Source organism: Sus scrofa, chromosome 12 (assembly GCF_000003025.6).
Source record: "Sus scrofa isolate TJ Tabasco breed Duroc chromosome 12, Sscrofa11.1, whole genome shotgun sequence".
NCBI classification, from domain to species: domain Eukaryota; kingdom Metazoa; phylum Chordata; class Mammalia; order Artiodactyla; family Suidae; genus Sus; species Sus scrofa.
In genome coordinates, this window is record NC_010454.4 from 1,707,647 (window position 1) to 1,732,976 (window position 25,330).

Sequence of the window (25,330 nt, forward strand, 5' to 3'; positions counted from 1 at the left end):
TGGCTGAGCCCCCTCTCCCGGCCACTGGGCCCTGCTGGCGGGGGACCCGTGGACAGGGGAGTGGTCAGCAGATGAAGCCTCCCAAGTCCTGGGACCCGAGACTTTGTTAGGTTAAGGTCGCCTCGTCCACTCTGACGCCAGGAGACTGTCCTGCATTATCCGGGGTGGGGTGGGGTGGGGGCGGTGTCACCACAGGGCCCTTGAAGGAGTTGGCATCAGGGTTGCCATGTGAGAAGAGGCCACCGCGCTCCTGGCTCTGAGGGAGGCGGAGCCGTGCGCGAGCCAAGGGATGCGGGCAGGTTCTAGAGGCTGGAAGAGGTAGGACTCGATTCTCCCCGCGAGGTCCTGGAAGGCACCCTGCCACCTCCTCGGGGCTCCCCAGGACCCGCAGGGCAAGTCTGTCAGCCGACACGCTAGTGGTGACTTGCTGCCGGGGCTCACAGGGGCTCCGCTGGTCTGGCACCGGGGCTGGGCATCCCCTCCTTCCGGAGCCCTGGCCCCCCTTTTCCCCATGTGCCCCTGCCACCAAACCCCTGGTGACAGCCCCCCTGGCTGCCCCTTATTCTTAGCCAGGACAGTCCTGTCCAGCCCGGTGAACCCGGTTCACTTGCTGTCACCCCGCTGGGCAGCTGCGCATGGCCAGTACCTGGGACCACCCGCCTCCCCACCCACCACCCCGAATGGAGGTCTTTCTGGGCCCTTTGGCGTCGGATGCCCGGCTGGGAGCCTGGTTCCTGCCACCACCCCATGGGCGTGGCTTTGGTGAGTTACCTAATGCCCGGGTCCCATTTCCCTTCATGGGGCGACAAGAGCCAGACTTGGGAGGTGTGAGGTGTGACTGAGGGGCTGTGACCCTGTGGGCCTGCTGAGTGCGTCCGCGGGAACGTCCCCCCCCAACCTCAGGAAGCACCTGGGGCCGGCAGGGCCTGCAGAGCTGGGAGCGGATCTGTGGTCAGGAGCCGAATGTATGTGTATGTTCACGTGTGTGTGTGTGTGCAGGTGCACACTGGAGGTCCCGTCTCCATGGGGGAGACACCTGGGCCACTGCGGGGGGCCCCGAGGAATCACAGCCAACAGCGAGGGCCTTCCAGGCTGGGGTCACAGGGGACGCTGGCTGCGGATGGAGTTGGGGTCCCCGAGCTGTAGCCAGGGGCGGGAGGGTGGCTTCTAACTGCAGGTGGTAAATCAACCCCGTCGTGGGGCGTCCCTCCGGGAGCCGTGCTCACCGACACGAGGGCGGCCCCAAGGGGGACGAGGGCTGAGCCCGGCCCCCTGGAGCCTGCAGGCCGGGAGGGCAGGCCCTTGGCAGGAGGTGGGCCGTGGCTCGGATGACCCAGGGCCACCTCGAAGACAGAGCGGCCGGGGCCTCCCTGTGGCCAGCGCGCAGCACGTCACCGCTACGGCTCTGCTCCCAGCCCGGGCCTGCGGGTTCGGGTGCCGCGGGCGCGGCCGAGCAGAAGGAGCCGCCCGCCAGCCCTCTGCACGTCCTCGTCTTTTATTAAGCTTATCGTCCTCGCTCTCGCGCTACAATTCCCTCTTTCGTCAGTCTTTCGGTTCTCGTTTCGGTGAAATAAATAGAGATAAAGAAAGCTGGGTGGCGCTCTCTCGAGCCTCGGTCATGTCATGATTGAATTTCCGCATCAGCCTGCGAGGGAGCCCCCGCCAGGGCCTTCGTGCTTGGCCAGGGGAAGGTTCTGTCTCAATACGAACGGAACAGAACCGCGCGTGAGCTCAGACGCCGGACTGGGGCCGCCTTGAGTCGGTTGTGGGTGGTCAGCTCTGCGTCTGTGGGTGGAGCTCAGGTTCTGGAAGGTTCCAGAGTCACCGCCAGGAGCGCTTGCGGAGCTGACCAGTTGTGTGTGTGGGGGGGCTGTGCTTTCTGTTCGTCCCCAGAACGTGGTGGAAGCCACCCCAGACACCTTCTCCTGGGAGCTGGCACAGCCTCCGCCCTGTCTCGCCCACCCAGGCTGTCCACACCTGCGCCATCCCCCTGGGAGACACCCCGGGCTCAGGCGGGGCCACCTCCCACTGTTAGTGGCCTCTTAGTGGCAAAATTAGCTAAGCCGGCTTCCTCCTCTATCTCTGAATAATCCTGATTCCCAAGGAAAATGGAAAAAATGCTTTTCGAATATCATCATTGTGGCTGTGTCTTATGTTTCAGGCGTGGCTGCTCGGCGCCCTGTCGCAGACACAGGGGACGGGGGGACGGGGGGGCGGCCCCTCCACCTGTGCCCCTGCGATGCGTGTGGGGCCCGGAGCAGCAGCACTTGAGGGAAGCCCGCGTGTGGCCCAGGGCGGCGGCTGCTCGGCCAAACTGCCTCTCCTTCCCAACCAGGGCTCCTGCTGAGGGAGGAGACAGGGCGGCCGAGAGGCCTGGGCGCTGCCGCTTCTCTGCAGCCGCCATCCCCTGCTGGGTCTGAAGCCCCCGCCGCAGCCAGGGCGCCGGGGAGGCTGGCTTCGCCCGCAGCCTTTGCGGACTAATGCTTTGTGTCGCTTGGAAAGTAAAATGAGTGTGTTTCCCCTTTAAAAACCTCCTCCTCCGACGGGGCGGGAAGGGGTCTGGGGTGTACGGCCACCACCGTGTCCTTGGGAGCCGGGTCTCAGCAGAGATGCGCCCGTCACACCAGGGGCCCCAGCAGAGCCCGTTCCCCTGGGCTCCCGGGCGTGACAGCGAAGACAGACAGACAGACAGACAGCGCGGGCCCTCTGAGCCCTCAGCAGCCGGGTCGGGCCCGTGTCCAGGGCGGCGCGGCGGGCCCTGGTGCACGCGCGGCCGCGGGAGGCCGCTATCTGACGCGCTTCTCCACCGAGTACACGGAGATGTAGTAGTCGTTGCTGCCCACGGCCAGGTGAGGCTGCGGGAGGGGCGGGCGGTGAGCCGCGGGGTGCAGGCCACCCCCCACCCCGCGCCCCCACCTCTGCCCGGGGTGGCCCCCCAGGGACAGGGACACACGGCCGGCGGCCGCCAGTGGACAGGCGCTGGGTCCCAGGGTCTGGGCCGCTCCCCTGGCGGCCAAGTACCCGGAGGCTGGTGCCCCTCTGGGCCCAGGGCCGTCAGCGCCACGGCCCCGGGAGCCCTGCCCACCACGGCGCCCGTCCCCGCGCCCCCCACCCCGTCCCGGCGGGGCCACGCACCCAGTGGGGGTGGAAGGCCAGGCAGCTGATGGCGCCGACCCGCTGGCCCATGAAGCCGTCGTAGTACTTGATGTTGCTGATGAGCTCCCCGCTGCCGTTGTAGATGGCGGTGAACTGGTTCATGGAGCCGCTGCAGACCACAAGGCCGAGGGCCGAGGCGGGATCAGGCCCCGCGGCCAGGCCAGGCAGGCGGCAGCAGCTCGGCCGCACCCACGTCCCGGGGTCCCCGCCCCCGCCCCTCTGTTGCCCCGGGGCCGGGAGCCTGCGGGGTGGGGGTGGGGGGCGCTTACCACGCGATCAGGTCCGCCTGGGGGTGGATGTCCAGCGCCGTCAGCCCCTTCACGATCTGCAGGACATTCACGGACTCCGGCATCCGAGGGTCAAAGAAGCGCACGTCCCCGTTGACGCTGCCGAGAAGGGTCGAGGTGACGCCAGGCTGGGCCCACGCGCCGCTCAAGGCCACGGCCGCCTGGGCCCTCAGAGCATCCAGTGAGGCCCCCACCCCGCCTGGGCGGCACACGGGCCCGCCCTGCCCACCGTGGCAGCCAGGACGGCTGCCCAGCCCCTGGAGCCCTCCCGGGGCCAGAAAGGGCCAGCGCCGCCGCGGCACCAAGCAGCGGAGCAGGCAGGGAGGCTGGGAGCTGGTGGGTCCTTTCCGGCCGGAGACGGCCTCCCCCGCTGCCCTCGGCGGGGCGGGCAGCGGCCACGAGCTAGGTTCTGTCCTGGCATTACAGCCGAGGGAAGAGCTTCTCTTTGAAGAAATGGTGGCTTTGTGACAGGACATCACATGTGCCGTCCCTCTGACGGGCCGATAATACTCATGGCTCTCGGCACAGGACTGACGGGCGCAGGAAGGCACCGAGGGAGGGACGGACCCTCGGCCCGCAGCTGCCGTGCACCCGCCCCGTCGCCCCCCGTCCCGGCCTGCGCAGCCCTGAGCTCTCCGGCCCGTCCCGGAGCACAAGCTAATTCCCACCCTGAAGTGCCACTGTCCCCAGCTGTTTCAACGCCGAGGACACACCGTCCAGGGAGGGAAAACGCGGCTTTCACGGCAAAGTGTCTCGTGACGGTCCCACGCCCGTTACCTGACGCTCATGATGCGGCCCTCGGGGTGCTTCTGGAGGTGGGCCTTCACCACCCAGGCCGTGTGCTCCCGGTAGGTCATCACGCGGCTGGAGGAGGAGCGCGGGTCAGGGCTTGGGGACAGCTGTGCGGATCCCTGGCGCTCCGAGGAACCAGGGCAGGAGGCGGGGGACGGCCTTTTCCGCAGAGGGGACTGAGCACTTATTTAAAGTGTCTGGGGTCCGCCCCCCTTCTTGAGGCCACCCACCTCCCTGGGGGTCTTCCCAGGGCCTGGGCACGGCCAGCGCCCCCAGCCCCCACCCACAACCTCACATGGCACCTCCCAGCCTGTGGGTTTGAGGGTCAGGACCAAGAACCCCAAACTCCAAGGCAGTTGAGACAGAGGGACACAGGGGCCCCCTTCCTGGGAGGCGTGAGCCAGGAAGCTGGGGGCAGGGAGTGACGCCCGGGGAGGCATCTAGGACACCCGGCACTCGTGGCACACACGTCTCTGTCCTCAAACCTCAGGCCGAGGCGCGCTCTGGAGACCCTGCCCTCCCTCAAGGCCGCCCCCAACCCCCTTCTCAGCTCCAGCTGCCGCTCTGCCGCCGGCCCAGGGCAAGCTCTTCCTTTTTTTGGCTGCGCCTGCTTTGTGCAGAAATTCCCTGGCCAGGGATTGAACTCACGTCACAGCAGCAACCTGAGCCACTGCAGTGACAACTCTGGATCCTTAATCCACCAGGTAGCTTTTAAAACACCAGTCTGATTGCGACTTGACACACACACTGTAAGATGCCCCCTTTAAAAGCACACAGTCAGTGACTTCAGCACGTTCTCGGGATTGTGTGACTGTCCCACCAACTTTGGGGTACATTCATCACCCCCACAAGAAATCTGTTCCCCAGCTCCACGATGGCTGCTGTTGGTGGGTGATGTGGTTTTTCAGGGGGGACCCGCCCAGAGAGACCTGCAGCGAACAGGAGAGCCAGGGGCTGCCAGGCCACAGAGGTGGGAGCTGGGCCACCCACCCCGCCCAGCCCCCCACCGTGCCCCCCAGAGCCACACGCTCTTCCTGCCGCATCGCCAGCCGCGCTCCTGCCCTCAGGCCCAGCTCAGTCCTGGCCCCACCGTCCCCTCCCACGAGGGCTCCTTCACCTCCTGGCTGCACAGGTGCCCACCCGCTGCTCCCAGCCGCGGGCCAGGCCTGCTTTGGGGACAGGATGGGTGTCAGCAGACAGCCCGGGAGCCCAGGATGGCCAGGCCTGCGCTCCGGCAGAGCTCGGCCGTCTACCAGCTGCGTGTGACTGGTCGCGGGAAAGCAGCCCAGGGCGGAGCAGCGCCCACGCGTGTCCCTGACTCCGTCTCCTTGGCTTGACGTGCTCCGTGCTCAGGTGGGGAATGGAGCCTGGGCCCTGCCCACGCGCGTGTTCCAAACGGCCCGTGCAGGCGGCTGGGAGGCCATGTTCTCCGCGCTTGGGACGTGGGCCCCAGCGGAGGGAGCGGAAGGCGCGACCCAATTACCACTCGCTGAGCGCCATCCTCCGGTCGTAGACGCGGATGGAGCCGTCGCCAAGCCCGGCCACGATGAGGGAGCGGCGGGAGTCGCAGGACAGGCTCGTCACGCAGCTGTCGGCCCCCGTGGGGATGTCCTAGGGCCAATGGAGAGCCCTTGAGGCCCCTGGGCGTCAGGCCCCCCAGGGCTGCAAAACCGCAGTGTGCAGCAGGTTTCCCCACCTCCCCTCTGCTCTAAAAAGGGAGACAGGGCGTCTCAGCAGGAGGAAGCCTCGTGGGCTCCCTTCCAGCCCCCGATTAGGTCGGGGGTGGGTCCAGGAGGAATCCTGCCGCCCGCAAACCAGCGGCCGTCTTTCCTCCCACAGCTGTGACCGGTGGAGAAGGGCGGAGGCCTGAGGGGCACCTGAGAGCGCACGGCCCGCAGGGGAAGCCCTCTAGTCGGGGCAGGGCGGACTGCTCCCCCACGGAGGGTGGGGCCCCTTTAAAAGCGGGAAGCCGGCCTGGCAGAGCCGCCCCGCCCACCCGGCACACCACCTGCTCGGGCGCCTGCAGGCGGGCGGGCGGGCGGGGGCTGTGCGCACACAGGCCTCGCCCAGGTCCGCGGGCAGCCTGGTTACCTGCACCTTCATCTCGCGGTCCGTGTCCCAGATGCGGACGATCCGCACGTCTCCCGAGCTCACGAGAAGGCCGGTCTCCTGCTCCCAGTCCACCACCATCCCCGCTCCTGCACAGACACAGACGCGTGGCCGCTCAGCCAGCGCGGGGCACAGCTCAGAGCCCCTCCTGACTCCGCTGGGCCCAGGCGGCTGCCGGAGGGGCAGCCGGATCCCAGGCCTGTGGGTCCAAGGTGCCCGCTTCCCAGACGGCCTGGGCACGGCAGGCAGGTCAGAGGCGGGGAGGTGCGGTCCCCAGGGGGTGGACTGCGGCTGAGTCCCGGGCGGCCCTGCCCCACGCTGGGCCTGGGCGCAGACGAGCAGGCGCCATCAGTGCTGCTAAGGGCTGTACGCACACCTCCCTGGAGAGGCTCTAAGATATGATTTAATTCAGGTTGTTTCACCGTTAAGGATTTCAAATGCACAGAGAAACACGATAGAAATCCCTGGACCTGCCACCCAGATCTCACAGCTGCTGCTGATGTTTTGCCATGTTTTTCTTTCTTTTTTCTTGAAAAGAAGTGAAATTTAAGACCTAGTGCAAGGTCGGTCCCCTTGCCTGCCTTGTCCCCCGCGGGGACACGGGTCCAAAGCCATGCACCGTATCACCCACATTCCAAAACATGTTGCTCGTTTCAAATGAGGGTATGTTTTCCAGAGACTTGCGCTTCTCCTGTCATGTCATGTTTTGAGGGTTTGTCCAACTGGACAGATGCGGAGCTGGTTAATCTCACTAAACTTCCGGGTAATGTGCCCTTTGCACCACGAGCCCGCCGTTCCCGGGATCCACGGCTTTGTAACACACGCCCCGACGTCTCCATGCGCCCTGGGCGCAGGGAGGAGGCAGCACGCGGAGGGGACACGTCACGTCTGTGCGCTGCACCAGCCCAGGGGAGGCCCCGTCGCCCCAGAGCAGGTGCGGGTCTGCAGCCTCAGCAGAAATGGACACGAGGGGTGGTTTCCCCAAACCCTGCTCTGCGCTGCTGCCTTTTTCAGTTTACCAGCTGCGTCTGTTTTAGTACATATTCTGACACTGAGGGTTTAACTCAAGATTTTGCAAATATCATCTCCTATTCTATCACTGATGCTATAACTTCATTTATGTCTTCTTTTGGTCATGCCGGAAAGTTAAGTCACCTTGTTTTTTTCCTGTTGTTCTTTTGCTTTTAGGCCACATCCGAGGCATGTGGAGGTTCCCAGGCTAGGGGTCCAATCGGAGCTAGAGCTGCCGGCCTGCACCACAGCCGCAGCAACGCAGGACCCAATCTGCGTCTGCGACCTACCCTACGGCTCATGGCCACACTGGGTCCTCAACCCACTGAGTGAGGCCAGGGCTGGTCCCTGCATCCTCAGGGGTGCCAGTCGGATTTGCTTCCACTGCACCACGATGGGCAGTCGGCAGCTCCCAGGTTTTGCTCTGTGGCTTCCCCACCTCTCTGTGGGTACCTGCTCCGCTCCTGACCTCCTGCGTTGGATGGGGTGACCGTCACCTGTTCTTTTCTGAAATGCCCCCAAGGGCACAGCGCTCCCTGCAAGTGCCCGCGGTCTCCTGAACGCCAGCCTCTCACTGTTCCTGTCGCTTCAGGTCCCCACTCTGGTCTGAGCCCACAACTCTCACTCCCAGCGGGGCCCCCGTTCTGCCCAGGCCCCCAGAGTCTGAGCTCCATGTGGTGGCAGGCGGGTTCTCCTGATGGGTGGCTGGGCCTGCGCCCGAATTGGCCTCTCCTGCTGTCTGCGTGGGACCCCTTCTTGACCATGTGAGGCGACGACTCACCCTGTTCCGCCTCCTCCCCATTCCAGGCCAGCGCCTCACACACGCCCTGCCTGCCTGCCTGGCTGACGGCAGCCACGTCTGCCCCACAGACCGTCAGCTCCACATAACAAACAGACGAGCAGTTTCCCTTTCAGAAGTCTCCCCGCTGCGATGCTCTGACCCCGGCAAGGAGGAAACACCCCGCGTGCCACAGAGCCACCTGCTGGTGACAAGGCTGCAGCTGTGTCCCCAGAGTCAGGACCAGCAGGGGAGAGGGCAGGGCACGTGACCCCTCTGTCCAGGAGAGCCCAACCACACTGCCACCAGTCAGCCCTCAAGCAGAGCCAGCCCCTCTGCCACCCCATGACCTGCCTGGGGTGCCCGACCTGAGGATGCGCCCACCCAGGACCCTGGAATCTGCTGGCCGCTGCTGGGGCGGCCTGTTTTCAGGTGTCCTCAACAGGCCACCTGGAGCTCTGTGGACCTGACGAGCGGTCCTCTGATGAAAGCCTGGGGCCAGCTGGCATCCGGGAGGCTCTGGGGTCACAGGAAGAAGCTGGAGAGGGCAGGGGGTGGGCAGGGACTACACAGGCCTGGAGGGGTCTCAGCCCCACACCCATGAGGAGGCGGGGAGGGCACTGCTGCTCCCCACGGGGCGAGAAGGCCACCCTGGCCTCGGAGAGAAGGGCCGGTGGCTTCCTTCTCGCTGCGCCCCCTTCGTGGCGGATTCAGAGCCTGTGGGAGCCCCGTCTTAGGGCCCTCCCAGTGGCCTCATTTCCATGGAACCCCTGTCAACGCAGCCGCCCGAGTGCGGGGGGCCAGGGCTCCGGCTCGGGGGTCTGGGGGTGCAGCCTGCCCAGCCGGCCTCAGCGTGTCCAGCTGCCTCCAGGCTCTGAAGGTGCGTCCACTCGGCCACCCGGGGTCCTCACCGTGGGGTGGATGCGGGCCGTCTGAGCTCCGAGTCCCTTTTTAAATCTAGAGTCTCTGACGCGGACCACATTCCGGTTTAAACCAGCTCCGAGGCACGAAGCCAGTGGGACTAGAATGCGACTCCAAGCTCCCCCAAGTCGGGAGGCAGGTGCCGGGGAGCAGGCAGCCCAGCTCAGGCTGCCCGCGTGGCTGTGCACCCAGGACACTGCCGGAGGTCTGAGGTCGCGGCCGTCCTGCTGCCCAGGACTGAGGGTGGCCGCTGGCCTCCCCGCTGGAAGCCTGCCCCGGCCAAGCTGTGCCCTGACCTTCAGATGCAGCGGAGAGGCCCTGGCTCCTCCGAGGTGGTGAGAGATGGTAAAAAGGGGACACGCCCTTCCTCATGTTTGAGCACAGGGACAAAAGTGATGGCTGCGACCGGCTAAGACTCGTAACAGGACAGAGGGCAGATTCCAGCCACTTTGTTCCTGGGGGGACCCCTCCCGGTCCCCTGGGCCTTTCCTGATTCTCAGAGCAGCTGGGCTCCCCATCCTGGCTGCTCCTTGAGGACACGGTGGAGGCCAACTGGCTCTGGGCCCTGCTCACGGCCCAGCTGCGTCCAGGCGACAGACACTAACAACGGACCAAAGGCTCAGGGTTTATGTCCCGTTCACACACACCAGCGCTGGACCATCTGTTCCTGCTTCCTCCACGCGCTGAACCCCCACAAGCCTCAGGCAAGCAGGGGACAGGGCCGCCCGGTCTCCTGCCGCCCAGGCCGCAACCACGAAAGGCGTCCCCGGCCCCTCCAGCGTCTCGTCACTTCTCTGAGGACCAGGGGGCTCTTGCTGAGAACGCTGCTGGCGCCTGGGACTGAGATGAGGCAGTCTTGGGTTTGCTCTTTTCTTTGTCCTTTTTGCTTTTTAGGCCTGCACCCTCGGCATATGGAGGTTCCCAGGCTAAGGGTCTAATTGGAGCTACAGCTGCCGGCCTACACCACAGCCACAGCCACGCCAATCCGAGCCATGTCTGCGACCTACACCACAGCTCACGGCCAACGCTGGATCCTTAACCCACTGAGCGAGGCCAGGGATCGAACCCACGACCTCACGGTTCCCACTCGGGGTTGTTTCCACTGTGCCACGATGGGAGCTCCAGGGTTTGGTCTTCTGTCTTCCTTCCCTCTGAACTTTTCACCAGAAGAGCCGTCTGGAAAACACCGAACGTGGATCCACGTGTCTGCAGGGGTCTCTTGCTCCGGCCGCGTCGGCCTCCAGCAGAGCCCTCGTCACGGCAAAGAGTGACCGGAGACAGACCCGGGCAGAGCTCACCGCAGGCTGGTCACACTGGAAGCTCGGAGGCCGCAGACTGAGCGTGAGTTCTCTTTGCTGCCTGCAATCCTAAGGCTCCGACTTTGCACGGTTTTCCTGGGAAGCGAGACGAGTGAGCGAAGGCTGCTGCATGTTCACGTGTGCTGACCCAGCGCGGGCGCGTGTGTCCACAGACAGCTGCCTTTGGGCATATCCCGAAAACGCTCCAGCTCCACACAACCCGTCAGCTGGAAACGGATGCTGCAAGCGACTGCGTTATGTCCTGAAAAAGACTCTTCTTTGAAAACTTTGGGGGAACCCCGACTTCACGGTGCGCGGGCTCCTCCGTCCTGACGGCATCGTGACTTCTGACCTGGCGGGGGGTCTCCCGCCTGTGTTGGGGTCTCGCCCTGGGGGTTCCTGTTCCTCGGCAGCTGTGCAGGACTGGCCTTGAGCCCCAGAGGGAGGCCGCCAAGGAGGGCGGGAGGGACGGGACTCTGGTGCCAACCCGGGCTCCGCCTTTGAAACCGGAGGGGACCCTAGGCCTTGGCCCCGGGGAGGGAGGACCCTGCCTACGGTCCGCGCTCCTGCCCAGAGCGGAGCCCCCGACTCATCCCGTAAGCTCAGTGCTCAGCGGGTGGCCTCCTCTCCTGAGGTGACTGTGAGGGTGCAACGAATACGGGCCACAGGCTGAGGCTCTGCCGCCCAGGAGCAGGGCGGGCGAGGGGCCGTCTCGGTCCCGCCCGGCCGCTCGCAGGTAAGAGAAGACACTCACCTCCCTGCTTACTGCGGTCAAGAAAGATGGAGGCCTTTCGGGCCAGACCTGCGAGGAAACAGGGGTTGTGGGCTCAACGGCGGGGGCCCGGCCAGCCAGACAAAAGGGCCACGGTGGACAGGGGCAGGCAGCCGCCCAGGCTGAAGCTCCAGAGCAGAAAGAGCGAAAACGTGAAAACCCAATCATCACGGGGTTTGGCTAAGTAGAGTCCCTCTCCGGACGGGAAGCCAGAAGGCCCACAACCCAGCGCAACAGGGCCTGGTGCAGCGTTAGCACCGCAGGGGAGCAGAGGCCAGTGCAGGACGCGCACACGGTTAGTGGAGCCTGGCCGGGGGGGGGGGGGGGTGGCGCCGCCTCCGATCAGCCCCCAGAAGCAAGCACGGCTGACGGTCTTCACAGGTCGGCGGTCGGTGAGGGGGCCCCGTGGCCCGAGGACAGCGGTTCTACTGCAGAGCCCGGCGCTCCAGGTCTAGGGGTGGCCCCGGACTCGCGCACCGCAGTTCTCCTGACCACGGGGACCCCCCGAGGGGAGTGCTCCCAGGCTAACCGCGTGCACACACGTGTGTGTTGTGTGCACGTGCACGCCTGTGTGTCTGAGCCCGTGCGCACACCACACCGAGCCAGAGGCAGGCAGAGAGGTCACGGGGACCACGCACTGGGGGGGGTCTGGCAAGAAACTGTGTCTTCTCTTCAGCCGCAAACCACAGAATCACATCTCTGCAAACAAGCTGCCGTGGCCCGGCGACCTGGTGAGCGGATCCTGAGCTGGAGAGAGTGCAGGGGGAGCTCACAGGCAGAGCCCTCCCTCCCCGCGCCCTGCACGCCAGCTTCAGACCAGACCCCCGACCTCTGCCGCTGAAGCATGGTGGCCCAGGCCTGGCAGGATCCCCCAGGACGGGCGCTGGGAGGAGCTGTTGACAGCATGTCTGTCCCCACGCACGCGCTCCTCATCGGAGGACCTCGCCGCGGGCACAGAGGTGACTTGGAGCCCGGAGCGGGAGCTGTTGCTTCTGCCTGAGAAGGTCCGGGCACCACGGAGGAGCCCTGAAGGCTCTCGCACTGTGCGGAGGGGCGGGGGGGGGTGCCCCAGACCCGAGAGCAGCAGCAGTAGAAGCTGCCAGTTCTCCACCAGGGTCACGGCCCCCTGCTCCGGGGGTCTGTTAGAGGCCAAGCCGGGCAAAGGGGAAGGACTCAGGTGCCGGCGGACAGAAGGCAACCAGAAGCCAGTGCGGCAGCCAGGTTTCTACCAGACCCGCCCTGGTCACGGAGCTGGGACGCCTGCAAATTCCGGAAATTACAGTTCGAGGCCCTGTCAGGCCATGGTCCCCACGCGGCAGGGAAGCTGCCGAAGCTGGAGGGTGCGGGAGCCCCGGTTCCGCGGCGAGGCCTGTGAGCGGAGCTCCTGAGACCCACGGGGAGGCCCGCAGACCTGTGGCACCAGGCTGGGGTGCGGCTGCAGCCAGAGGGCAGACTTTGCTCTAGTGCAGACAAAGCGAGGGAGCCGAGCAGCCCCGCGACGCAGCTGTCACCCTGTGTCAGCTCACGGCCAGGCCCAGCGAGGCCTGGGCCACAGGAAGGCCGGCCTGAGGCTGGTGGGGGCTAGGGTGGGGTGGGGGTGCATGACTACCTTGTTCGTGCAAAAGGCCGAAAACACTTAAAAAAAACTGAGATACAAGGAAGTGTCTGCCCTGGAGCTGGCCTGCTACCGAGGGACGCGGCTCCCAGGACAGGCCCTCGGACGGAGGGGAGAGGCAGCCACACAGACCACAGCCGTGGAGAGCTCGGCCGTGCAGGACACAGACCCGGGCCGGCAGCGCCGAGGGGCCGACAGCGAGCTGCTCCTGCTTCCACTTGGCAGGGGCCGTGGCCATGCTGGAGGGTGACCCTGGCCTCGGTGTCACTGGAAATCCAGGTGACGGCCGCGTAGAGGCCGGGCGCACAGCGAGTGCGGAGCCGAGCCGAGGGGCGCACACCTCCGGATGACAGGCCCGGCCTGGCCGTGGGGCGGCACATGGGGCTGCAGCGGCAGCTCCGTCGGCCCGGGGGCGGAATCCGGGCACCAGGGACACCGCCTGCAGCCCGGCTGTGCTGCGGAAGCCACATGCGCTTCAGGCCAAGGGCGGGGCCGCGGGCGCCCTCCTGCCCGCGAGTGGACGGCCCGGGAGCACCCACCTCGGGTGGTGGGCAGCATGTCCGAGAGCCCCTGCCAGGCTGTCACCATTTCCGGATTCTTTTCCAAGTCAGCAAAGTTCTTCCAGACTCTGATGGCGCCGTCATCTTGGGGACAGAAGAGAGGGCGTTAAAGGCAGGACCCCCGCCTCTTCGGACCCGCACCCCGACGCTCCCCGACCTCCTCCCTCTTCCCACCTCCTGTGCGTGCCCTGCACGTGGCTCAGGGAGGCTCAGGGCACGGGGGCGCCCCTCCCTGCCCCCCAGACCCTGGGCGGCTGGGCAGCTGGGGGAGCCTGAGCCTCCGCCCCCCTGCGGGGCCTGGCTGCCCTCTGGCCTTCCTCCTGCTGGACCCGCTCCCCCGCCTCATGAGCCCCACTCGCGGCCGCTAGGAGGACGTCCCTTGAGCAGCAGGGGGAGGATAAAGTCCCAGGAGCTGTCCTGGAAGCTCTGCCGTCTGCTCGGCAGCCCTGATCCCTGATCCCTGCGGAGGTGAAGCCTCCCTGCCTGGAACCACTCCGCTCGGGGACCCCGCCCGCGCCTGAGGGACGTGCCCTCGGTCCCTGCCGCGCCTGCCGCGCCTGCCGCGCCCGGGGAACCATCTCTCCGTCTCCTCTGCTCGGAGTGACTCGGCCTCAGACCTCCAGCCGAGCCTCTGGCCGCTCACACCGCCACTTGAGGTGCCTGTGCGCCCCACCCTGAGGCCTGGGGCTGGACTTTATCTTCCGGGACATGGAGGGGGGGCGCTGCCAGCAGGACCTCCCCCGACAGTCGGTCCCTTTGCCGGAAGGAACAATTGGGTCCCAGCAACCTCTGTGCACATCCGTGCTGGGGTCTTGATCTGTGCCCGCCACCCCTGCTCAGGCTTAGGTCCCCCGTGCACACCCTGCTCACCTGTGGCCGTGAGCAGGAGCGAGCAGTCCTGGCCGTTCAGATACTCCATGGCAGTGACCCTGGTGTACCGAGGGTTCCCGTTGTGGAAATAGTCCAGCTTCTCCCCTTTCTCCCAGTCCCAAAAGCTTCAGGGAGTAAGAGAGGAATAAGGCCGGCGGTCAGAGACACAACAAACAAACCATGAGGAGTCGCCACCTCACACCCGCCAGGCTGGCCGCCCTCACAAGCGCGGAGCAGGACAGGTGCTGCCCCGGTTGTGGAGACGCTGGACCCCCGTGGAAGCCGGCAGACTCGGGTTACATGTGACCCGGGACCCCACCCGGGTGTAGGACGCGTGCCCCCAGGTCACACAGCAGCACTGTTCACAGCAGCCCGAGATGGAAGCGACCCAGGCGCCCGTCAGCGGAGGAAGGAGGGAACGAAACGGGGCTGGGCCCGTGGAAGGGAGGCTCTGACACCGGTTGTGGCAGGACGACCTGGGCGAGAGGCCCGGTGAATGAGCCGGACACAGAAGGCCGGGGACCGCGACTCCACTTGCGTGTGGGGTGAAACCCCGGAGGTGGAGGTGGTGACAGCTGCGCAGCAGCGTGGGTGTGTCAGGCCCCTGACCTGCCCACTTAAAGACAGGAATCCTTGCTGTGCATTTTTTACCCCCCCAAAAGGAGAAGAATGGGAAACAGGCAAGAATTCCACCTGTTTATCAGCTACAAAAAGAACTGCCCCGGGCCCATCGCAGGTCCTTTCTGGGTGATGTAAGGGCAACGATTGCTAGGAACCGTCGCTTGCACATGCGAGCCCCCCGCATGCCCCGTCTCTGCAGGGTCCCGGCCAGCCCCCTGCCCTGCTCACTGCTCACTGCATGGGAACGGCCCCATCTTAGGGCCGGAAGCTGCAGCACGGCCTGACGGGAGCCCGAGCTGAGGTGGCAGCCCTGGGGGCGTGGGGGGGACGCGTCTCTGCCAGTTCTCCGGCCCCTCCCCCACCAGGAGGGTGCAGGGGGCATCCTGGCCACGCCATGTGGGGAGCGCGGAGCCCACCCCTGGGGTGACAGGCCAGCCGGCAAGCCCCGCCTACCAGATGCTGTCTTTGTCGGCGACGGCCACACAGGGCGTAAAGGGATGGAACTTGACCACGGAGGGGACGCCGGGGTTCCTGTTCAGAAAGATCTGGTCGTCCAGCCTCGTGATCCCTGCCAAGGAAACACACAACGTGGGTCTCTCTCTGCAGCAAACGACGACGTGCTTTGCCGAGGCCGACACCAGTCCCCTGGTGTTTGGAGACCGGGAGGGGCCCAGAGGAGGGCAGGGGTCAGAGCGCAGGCTGCTGACCGCCGGGCTCTGCCTCTGCAGGGACCCGGCCAACGTTCGGCGCATCACTCGACGACCCGTGCGCAATGCCCAGATCGGAGCTCTGGGTCGGGTTTTACGAAGAGGTCACGAAGATTCTGGAGTAAGGCCGGGTGAGGCCGTGGGGGTAACTCAGACCCGGGAGTAGCCTCGGCCCGGCCCTCACTGTCCACGATGCAGCCAAAGCCCAGGCATGGGCTCCACTCTAGAAAGCGACAGTGACGTGGCTGAGGGACAGATGGCCTGAGTCACGCAGAGGGGCCGATGGGCATGTCCTCAGCAGGCCCAGGACGGGCCCTGGAAAACACCCCTCCTGGCCACGCAGAAGCCTCAGGAGAACAAGCGGGATGGACGAGAAGAGCGTCAGGCGGGCCTGCACGTTTCTGGAGAAGCCCTGGGGCCCACGCGGAGCAGCGCGCGCCCGGCCCTCTCCGTGCAAAGTCCCAGAGGCCCAGCAGCCCCCACGATGCTCAGGCCCCAGGCTCGCCCCTCCCTCCTCGGCTGCGGACACCCAGGACCTTGGTTTCCGCCTCCCTTTGCCAGAAGAGCCGACCCTGGAACCCACTCAGCCATCAGGAGGGGCTGAACCAGCAGGCGAACAGGCCCGAGCCCGAACCGCGCCGGGGGTGCCTTCCTCCTCAGCCACAGGCTCCCCTGGAGTGTCCAGGTGCGGGGACGAAACCCCCGAGAGGGGTGGGGACGCCAGCTCCCGAGTCATGGCAGGCCTCGTGCACACGCGCACCGATCGTGCCGACAGCGAGGTCCGGGCACAGGGGTGGCTGGGGGGCACCAGCTTTCCCGGGTCCTCTCCCCGGGCGCCGCTGCCCCATCCTTCCCGCACGGGCGGTCTCGGAGAGACCCCCGGTCACTCGGAGACCCAGCTCTGGGCCGGCAGGTGGTGAGGCGGCCCCGGCAGGCCAGGGGCTCCGCGTGCTGCGCTCGCGACAGCGGAGCTTTCCTCCGCGAGGATGGGAAGACGGGAGCGAGCACCAGGCCTGCTCCACAAAGATGCTCTTCTCTTTTGTGTCCGGGAAAGCTGGTTGTTTCTTGAGCGCCCGGCTCTGGTGTCCCCCCCGCGCAACACTGACCGGAGACGCCCGCCCAGAGTATGGCCTTTGCTGCCTCTGATGTCCAATGTGCGTGGCAGACGGGTCCCCAGGCCGCCCTCGGGTGCAGGGAAACCAGCTTGTCCTGCTGTCCCCGCCTGCTGGCCCCAAAGAACCACCCATTTCCAAGGAAACAGGCCCTGATGCCGTGGTTGAGAGCGGGGCGGCGCCCGTCTCCGGGACAGAGCAGACGCCACATCCACGCCCCGGAGGCTTGACGCCAGCCGCCAGTGGTGAACTGCCAGACCCGCTGCGGCGGACGTGGCCGGGCTAGTGAAGCGTGGCTGGGCGTCACTCGGGGGCAGGTGTCTGACCGCAGACAGCTCTGCTTCTGGAAGTAAGTCACTGTGCTGCTCGGCGGGCCCGACGCTTGCTGGCAAGGAGACCCTGATACCAGGCTGCCCGCAGCGGGGACCGTCTCATGGGCCCTCACCCCCAACTGTGAGAGGAACCCGCAGGGATCAAGAGCACCTGCCAGGCAGGGAGGGCAGCCCCGTATGCCCAGTCCCCGCACCCCCACGGCTGCCCCTCCCCGGATGGGCTGCACTGGGGAGCATGCCAAGTGGGCACTCTGGGCATCTGTTGGCAAATTTTGGACAAGGTTTGGTAAAAACGTGACTGAATTCAGCGTTGGGTGACAGTGACTATTGGGGGCTGGTGGGTCCAGGTGACACAAGCAGGGCCTGGCGTTTGTCTTCTGTCCCGGGGAGGGCACAGGCTTGCCCGCCATGGACCCCAGGGCCCACCTGGCCCTGCCCCATCCCCTCTGGAAACAACTAAAGGCAGAAGCCATGCTTGTCCCGGGTCGCCGGTCTGCAGCGGCTCCCCTGGTGGTGGGCTCAGAGGGGCCCCGAATCTGCGGGGGGCCGAGGCGCCCCCCCCGCACCCCCACCAGACCCCCCTCACCCACACAAGGGCCGTGGCTTCAGACCACTCACCCTTCTGGATGAGCTGCTGCGCCTGCTTCCGGACGCGCGTGTTGCGCAGAAACCGCCACTCGCGCTCCTTGCGGATCTGACTCTCCAGGTCGTGCTCTTCCGGGATCTTCAACGACAAAAAACAGCTCTTCTCAGAGAAGAGGGCTCCACTCCTGCAGGCGCGTCTTCAGTCAGGCCGCGTGGCCCGGTGCCCAGGCGGGCACCCAGAGGGCCGGGCTTGCACTCCGAGGCCTGGGACCCAGGGCGGTGGAGGCCTGGCTGCTCTGGATGCGGGGAGCCCTGCCCGAGGGCCCAGCCCTGGGGGCACGTCGACCTCGGACAACGTGGCAGGCGGGGCTGGTTGCCAAGCCAGACCGAGCGGAGGCCGGGGTGTGCTCCGCAGGAGGGACGCTACGGACCCTGCTGTGCTGGACACCACGCCTGTCCCTTCACACCCTTCAAGACGGGGTGGCTCAGAGGAGGTACCAGCTCCCGAGCAGGGACAGAGGGCGGCGGGCGGGCAGGGCTGCCTGGTGGCGGCTCCGCGGCACCGGAGTCTGCGCGGGCGGAGGGGCAGGGCCGAGCCTGGCCCCCAGCCGAGACTGCGCCCTCCCCAGTCAGCCTCCGAGAGCCGGCTCCACCCGCTCGGGAACCGTGGGAAACGCGGACGCTGGCCCGGTCCCCTTTCCTGACGGGGCTCTTTCGGCTTCTGGGCCCGCGCGTGTCTGCAGCGTGCAGGGCATGCGCAGTGGGCCGGGGCCCTGGCTGGGCCGAGGAGCCGTCTACACTTAGCAAATCCTAAGGCAGGATTTCAGTCCCCTTCATTCAGAAGACGGCCACCTGCTGTGTGAAAAGAACCATCTCCTTAGTCAAACGTGACGTGGAAGTCAGTTTGGCCCACCCGGGCTTCCTGCTTGAAAACGCAGAGCTGCCGAGTTCCAAAATACAAAAGGAATTAACTAGACCAGAAAGAACCCCACTTCCTCCTGGCTGAGAGTTTAGGTGGCAGAGCCTCCCCGGAGCTGCCCTGCACTCGGCCAGGTAATGGGAGAGCCCATACTCGGCCAGGGAACCCCACTCAGGCTGGGGAGCCCACACTCATATTCTACAGGTTGGCGAGTGTGGTTAAGAGCCCTTGTCAAGTGTGGCAGAGAAATGAGGTGCCGTCTACACAGCGAGGAGCTCAGGTCCCGTCTGGGCAGCTGTTCGATGAAATGGCCAGGGGACACTCCTGCGTCTTCTCCTCGAATGCGCTGTGTTGTCTGACTGCAGGCCCACCTGCCTGTGCCCAGGAGACCCAGGCCTCCCTGTGCCAGCATTTCACGGCTACGTTCCTGACTTTTTTTCTTAAAAATCACAAAGCACACCCAACAAAGTCGCAAGGACACCCTGATGCAGAGACAGCAGAAGAAAAGGCACCCGGAGCCTGCAGTGCAGTTCACGGGGGCAGACGGCAGGTTTCGTTTTATCTGACAATCCAGAGCCTATTAGGAAGGAAGTGACAAATGACCAGTAACAAGAGAGCCCCAGATGAAGAGACTGAAGCTACACTCGATGAAGCTGGTTTCTGCGGGTGTTCCCGCGGTGGAGGGTCTGGAAGGCTGGCCTGAGGGGCACGAGGCTCCAGGGCTGCACGCTCGGAGCTGGGGGCAGGCGTGGGCTTTAGCAAAGGAAGCAAGCGGCCAGGGGGCAGCCCTGGGGAGCCACCGAGCTCAGGGGGACCGGCCCAGCTGAACCCGATCCTTGGCCCGGGCACCCCTGCACCGTCAGCCCCGGGGGGAGACAACGAGGGGAGCAGGGACCTGCGAAGCAGCAGGCGTGGCCGCGGGGCGGGAGGGCCGGGGCGGGGCAGGACGAGCAGCTCTGGAGCAGTGTCCAGATGGACATGCTGAGCCGCCCCCTAAGCTGAGCTGAGGGTGTGGGTGTTGGTAACAGTGTCGCACGTTTGGGGTTGTGACATCTCCTGGCTTCTCGGCAGACAAAAGCAGTTATGAGGGCGGCTGGAGGGGTCGCTGGGCGGCCTGGGCTTGGCAACAGGGACGACCCAAGGGTCCCCAGGAGACCGACGGAGCAGCCACGTGGAGCAGGTCCCCGGGCGACGAGCCTGCGTGTCCCGGGGCTGGGTCTCGCCCTCAACACCTCTGCAGTTAGAGAGGGTCGGGGCACGGGCTCCGAGGCAAAGCGGGCTCCTGATTCTCAAGACAGGAGCCCCTGGTGCTCCTGTGCTTAGCGATTAGGACTCGGTGCTTCTGCTGTGGCCCGGGTTCCACCCGTCTGGGAACTGAGATCCCACATGAAGCTGCCATGGGCCGTGGCCTGGTGAAAAGAAGAGCTGGGCGTGTGCTCCCGAGGTTCCCACCAGGAACAAAGCAGGTGTGGCCAGCAGGACAGGGCGCCTCTGCGCATGCCCCGGAAGTGGCACCTTCAGCATCTTTCCCAACGCTTCACAACAGACCGCTGCTCCCCAGACAGCGGCACAGCACCTACCACGCCTATGGGGTGACAGCCACGAAGGCCACAGAGCCCGGAGGGAAAGCTCTGAAGGCGGATCAGAGCCCACTGCCCACACGAGTGAACGGGCGTTTTCATCTTCCGACTTGACCTCCCGAAAGCGCGGCTTATTCACCAGCTGAAGGATATCTGGGTTGGTCCAGCTTCTGGCGATTACGAATGAAGTGCGTGGGTTCTCGTGGCTCCTGGGTGTCTCGGAGCAGGACGGCTGGGCTCTAGGGCAAGTCCATGTTTAATTTACAAGGAACAGCCAAAGGTTTGCAAAGTGCCTGTGCCACCCTGCCTTTCACCCAAGCAAAGTCGGAGAGTTCCAGCTGCTCTGCATCTTTTTTTTTTTTAATTTTTAAATTTTAAAAAAATTTTATGGCTGCACCTGCGGCATATGGAAGTTCCCAGGCCAGGGATTGAATCTGTGCTGCAGCAGCACCGGATCCTTTAGCCCACTGTGCTGGGCGCTAGACTAAACCCGCACCTCCACAGTGACTGGATTGGATTCGCTGCAGTTGGATGCTAACCACCATGCCTCAGTGGGAACTCCTGAGCATTCTCTACGTATACCGGACAGAAGACTTTTTTTTTTTTGCCTTTTCTAGGGCCGCTCCCGCAGCATGTGGAGGTTCCGAGGCCAGGGGTCTAATCTCCCTCTCTCTCTCCCTCTCCCTGCTGGAGACCAGTGGTCTCTCTCCCTCTCCTCAGCAACACAGGATCCGAGCCACATCTGCGACCCACGCCACAGCTCACGGCAATGCCGGATCCTAACCCACTGAGCAAGGCCAGGGATTGAACCCGCAACCCCATGGTTCCTAGTCGGATTTGTTAACCACTGCGCCACGACGGGAACTCCTGGACAGATTTTTTATCGGCTATGTGCTCTGCAATTTTCCTCTGGTCTGTAGCTTGTGTTTTCTTGTTCTTAACGAGGTCATTCACCAAGCAGTCACCAATTTTGGTGAGGTCCAATGTGCCATTTTTTCTTGAGTGGCCTGTGCTTTTTGTGTCTCATTAAAGAAACCACTGCCTAACCTAAGGTCAGAAAGCTTTTCCTCGCGAAGCTTCATGATGCAGGCTTCACATTCAGGGAGTGACTTGCTGTACAAAATGTCAGCTAGGGATGCAAGTTCTTTTTATTTTTGGCCAATGGGTGTCCAACGGCCATGGTGCCCCTCGCTCGGAAGGCTGTCCCCTGAACTGAGCGGTGCTTGCGCCTCCGTGGCGAATCGACAGGCGAGCCCAGGGGGGTCTATTTCTGGACTCCATCCTGTCCCAGTGATCTGTGTCTCCTCTCACCAATTGCACACGTCTTGATGACTTTGTGGTGAGCCTTGAAATCAGACAGCAAGCGGCCTCCGACTCTGCTCCATTTCAAAATGGTTTCGGTTATTTCAGTTTCTTTGCTTTTCCCCATAAGCTGAAGCACAGGCTTGTTGATGAAAAAGAAAACCAACAGAACCCACAGGGATTTGGAGGGAGCCCACGTTGATCCGGCGTCCCTCTGGGGAGAGCGGGAGCCCTGCCTGGCTTTACGGAGTCTGCCTTCCCGTGAACGGGGGCCTCACCGACTTGGGTCGTCTCTAATTCGCCCGCGTTGTGTATTTTTTTTTTTTTTTTAAGATTTACAGCCACGTGTGTCATCTCAGGGGGGTGTTACTGTAAATGGTTTAATTTCAATTTCCAACTGTTCCTGAAGAAACAAATAGATTTTTGCATAATGGCCTTGTATCCTGCGGTCTTACCGAACTCTCTCACTCCAGCAGCGCCTTGCAGCTTGCAAACAATAACGCTGTCTGAGAAGAGCTCTCTGTTCCCTTCCCACGTGGACACATTTCCTTTTCTTGTCTCGCACACGGAGGCCTCTGGGAGGGGAGATCGGACACCCCTGCCTTACAGCTGATTTTACAGAAAAAACACTATCCTTTATCGGAGAAAACACATGGGACTGGATTTGTTTGGTAGGCGCCCCGTATAGGAGCAAGGAGGGTTCCTTCTGTTTCCAGCTACCTAAGAGTTTTGATTTCGAATGGCTGTCGAATTCCATCCAATCCTTTTTCTGCAGCTGCTGAGATGACGGCTCAGTGTTTCTTTAGTCTGGAGTACTTCCAGTTGCGTGACGACTTGAAAAGTGCCGAGTCGACGCTGCCTTCTTGGGACAGATTCCACTTGGTCACCGGTGTCACCCATTCTAGGTACCGCGGCTTTGGATTTGTTCGCATCACGTCGGGGACCTGGGCCCTCGTTCCTGAAGAATGCTGCTTACAGATGCTATGCCCGTCAGGTCTTCGACTGGCCTCGCTATCCAGTGAGTCTGTCTCTGTACAACAAACCAGGAAGCAGTCATTCTCATTTTCCCATAAAGCTCTTTTTGTCAACAAAGGTTGTATTTTCGTCTGTTCCAAATTAGGGCAGCCCACCAGGTCCTCACGCAGGGACGGAGCTCTCGGCCCTTAACGGCTGTGTCCATTGCATGAATGCACCATTTTTAATTTGCTCTTTTAATCAGTATTCTCCTCTCTGTTCTCAATCTTTTGCCATTACAAATGACCCTGTAACGAGCATCTCTGGACATATGTCACCCCCACACGTACAGCAGTGGCTTCAGGTCTGCTTCTTGCAGTGGGGCTGCTGGTTTCCAGGGTGTCCCCCCTTCAGTTCAGACGACTGCCGCCCCACCCCAAGCTGGCATTTTTACCCCGCCAGTGGTACCTCCCATTTCTCCACTCCCCAGTAACCCATCCTATGGATAAAAATCAATGTTTGAAATCTGCCAACTTGAGAGCAGAAAAAAAAAATCGTCTCACCTTTGGAATCAGAATAAATTTCAGAGTGTCTTTTGTGAGGCACAATAACAGACAGATCATTTTCAATATTATTTCTAAGGCAGACGTGCGCTCTGTAAGCCAACCAGAGAAGAGAGACGTGGTTTCATGACCCGAAGGAGACAGGCAGACCCGTAAGAAACCTGACCGTGAACTGGTAAAAAGCCAGCAAAACCTGCCATGACTGCATCCCACCAACCCTTAGCTGCACGAGACAGTGACACTGGGCAGAACTTTGTCACCTGGTGAAGTGTCGTCACCCTTGAAGAGGTTTAGAGTCTGGGGTGCTTCTGTCCTTTTTGAGGCCTAAGCCTAGCCTTCAGCTGTTTTCAGTTTGCATGTGAAGCAGGCTAATGATAAAAGTTCCTAATGCATCTTACTGCACAAAGGTGTCAGCAGATGATTAGTTAAATTAATAAAAGAAGGCCCTTGTGTGAACACCACCTGGAACAGTCGAAACACTTTTAAAAAGCAGTGAGATAAAACACGTCCTCAGCTGACGCTGGGAAAAGGTCTCTAACTCGGGTCTAAGGACGACGGCGCCAGTGCCAAGGGCCTCACACCGCAGCCGCGGCAGGAACTACAGACAGACCGTCGGCACCAGAACTGCGTCTCTGGCCCTAACGCCCAGACCCGGTCACTGCAAGCTGCGTCCAAGAGGGTCCGTCCCGGCTGGCGTGGCAGGGTCAGCGGAAACACGTCCACGCAGTCAGCAGCTGCTCCCCGACTCCTCCCGCGGGGCCAGCGGTGGGCCTTACTCCCTCGAGGACCCTCCTCCCCAGGTCCCCGTGTCGCGCGGCGGTGCCCACGCTTTAGCAGTCAGCACGACGCAGGGGGACAGACCACTGAGATGACAGGCTGTCTCCTCCAGGCTGGCGACATGCAGGCCCCTCCTGGGCAGGGACTCTGACACACCGCCAGGCAACACGCCTCCAGGGGGACACATCGCCAGGGGACACGCCTCCAGGGGGACACATCGCCAGGGGACACGCCTCCAGGGGGACATGCAGAGGAACATAAGCGTTGGGGGCGGTTTGCAGCTGGTCTGAAGAGGAGGCACCAGCCCCGAGCAGGTGCCAGTTGTGGGTGTGCAGGTGAGTACACACAGGTCCCAACAAACCACAGCCCTCGCCCGACGGTCAGTGGTGGGCACGCGGGGAGGGCACGTCCATCTTGAGCCTGAGCCCTTGGTGCTGAGGGACAGGGGAAAGCCACGTTTATTTCTTGGTTTAAGAGAAACAAACGTGTTATCTACGCCACTTGTCCCTGGCGCCACAGGTAGGTGGCTGAGAACAGGCATCTCCAGAGACCCCACCGATGGCCGCTCACTCCCCAACCATGCCCCCCGCCCCCCGGCAAGTCACAGCAAGTCACCAGCCATGCCCACAGGCCACGTGTTGACCTCGCCTGCTGCCAGCAGGCGCCGAATCCGGGGGACGGCACTTCTGCCCACTCTAAACTGACCCTGCTTCCGGGTGGCAGGCAGCAGGTTTAAAGGCTCCCTCAGAATGGGCTGGGGGTTTGGGATGGAAATGTCATAAAATCAGGTTGTGATGATGGTGGTTCAAGTATAAATATAATAAAATTCACTGGCAAAAAACCCACAGGACCCCTCGCTGCCCACGGCACCAGTGACCAGCCGCTGCCCGGGCCGGACACCCTCGTCTCCCAGCCGGAGCAGCGGGAGGTCCGGTCTGCAGGCGGGCAGGTGAGCAGGACCAGGCTGAGCCTGGCGCGGACCCCACGCTTGGCTGATCACAACAGGCCCCAACCACCTCTTTGGGTCCTTCCGTTCGCATGTTTTTCTGACTGTGAAGGTACTTTGTGCTAAGTGAGAAAGTGCAGGAAGCACGGAAATGGACGAGACAAAACTCAGCCCCGGCACCGCGTGAGGATCTGTGCCCTCTGCCCTTTCCCGTGCCCAGATGCGACTGCAGCTGCTGCCTTCTGGGGCATGTGTGCCCTGCTTCTCTTCTGAAAATTCTTTCATCCTGAGCATTTCCTGATGCCATTAACTTCAAAGCTTCATTCTTTGACCGCTCCAATGCCAGCGCATAAACACTTCCCGCTCCTAGCCGCTCTCCTCCTGTCGGGCAGCTGGCGGCCCCAGTTTTCACTACTCAGAGGCCTCTTCTCCCCTGCAGCTCTGGGTCGGTAAACTGGAAGTTTGCTACCTGCCTCAGGTGCTGACAGCTACTATTTTGCGTTTTTTTTTTCTCTTTTCTTTTCTTTTTAGGGCCACACCCGCGGCACATGGAGGTTCCCAGGCTCGGGATTGAATCGGAGCTGTAGCTGCCAGCCTACAGCACAGCCACAGCCACTCGGGATCCGAGCCGGGTCTGCGACCTACACCACAGCTACGGCAACGCTGGATCCTTAACCCACGGAGCAAGGCCAGGGACTGAACTGGCAACCTCAGGGTTCCTAACCTGCTGAGCCACTACAGGAACTCCTATTTTGTGTTTTTA

The 25,330-nt window shown here is 63.4% G+C and overlaps 1 protein-coding gene across 8 annotated transcripts in view; it reads right to left on the reverse strand.

The window, feature by feature from the left end:
• Positions 1,475-25,330, reverse strand: part of RPTOR (regulatory associated protein of MTOR complex 1) — a 282,724-nt gene continuing 258,868 nt past the window's right edge. For 7 of the 8 annotated variants that reach the window (XM_021066495.1, XM_021066492.1, XM_021066497.1 and 4 more), the window contains 11 exons: positions 17,560-17,665; positions 15,244-15,358; positions 14,170-14,294; positions 13,279-13,383; positions 11,107-11,154; positions 6,327-6,433; positions 5,719-5,846; positions 4,221-4,307; positions 3,426-3,542; positions 3,136-3,265; positions 1,475-2,855 (listed from right to left, as the gene is read on the reverse strand). In XM_021066495.1, coding sequence (XP_020922154.1) covers positions 2,787-2,855; positions 3,136-3,265; positions 3,426-3,542; positions 4,221-4,307; positions 5,719-5,846; positions 6,327-6,433; positions 11,107-11,154; positions 13,279-13,383; positions 14,170-14,294; positions 15,244-15,358; positions 17,560-17,665 — 1,137 coding nt within the window. In that variant the 3' untranslated portion in view covers positions 1,475-2,786. The remainder of the gene's footprint in view (positions 2,856-3,135; positions 3,266-3,425; positions 3,543-4,220; positions 4,308-5,718; positions 5,847-6,326; positions 6,434-11,106; positions 11,155-13,278; positions 13,384-14,169; positions 14,295-15,243; positions 15,359-17,559; positions 17,666-25,330) is intronic. The other variant, XM_021066493.1, reaches the window with a different exon arrangement.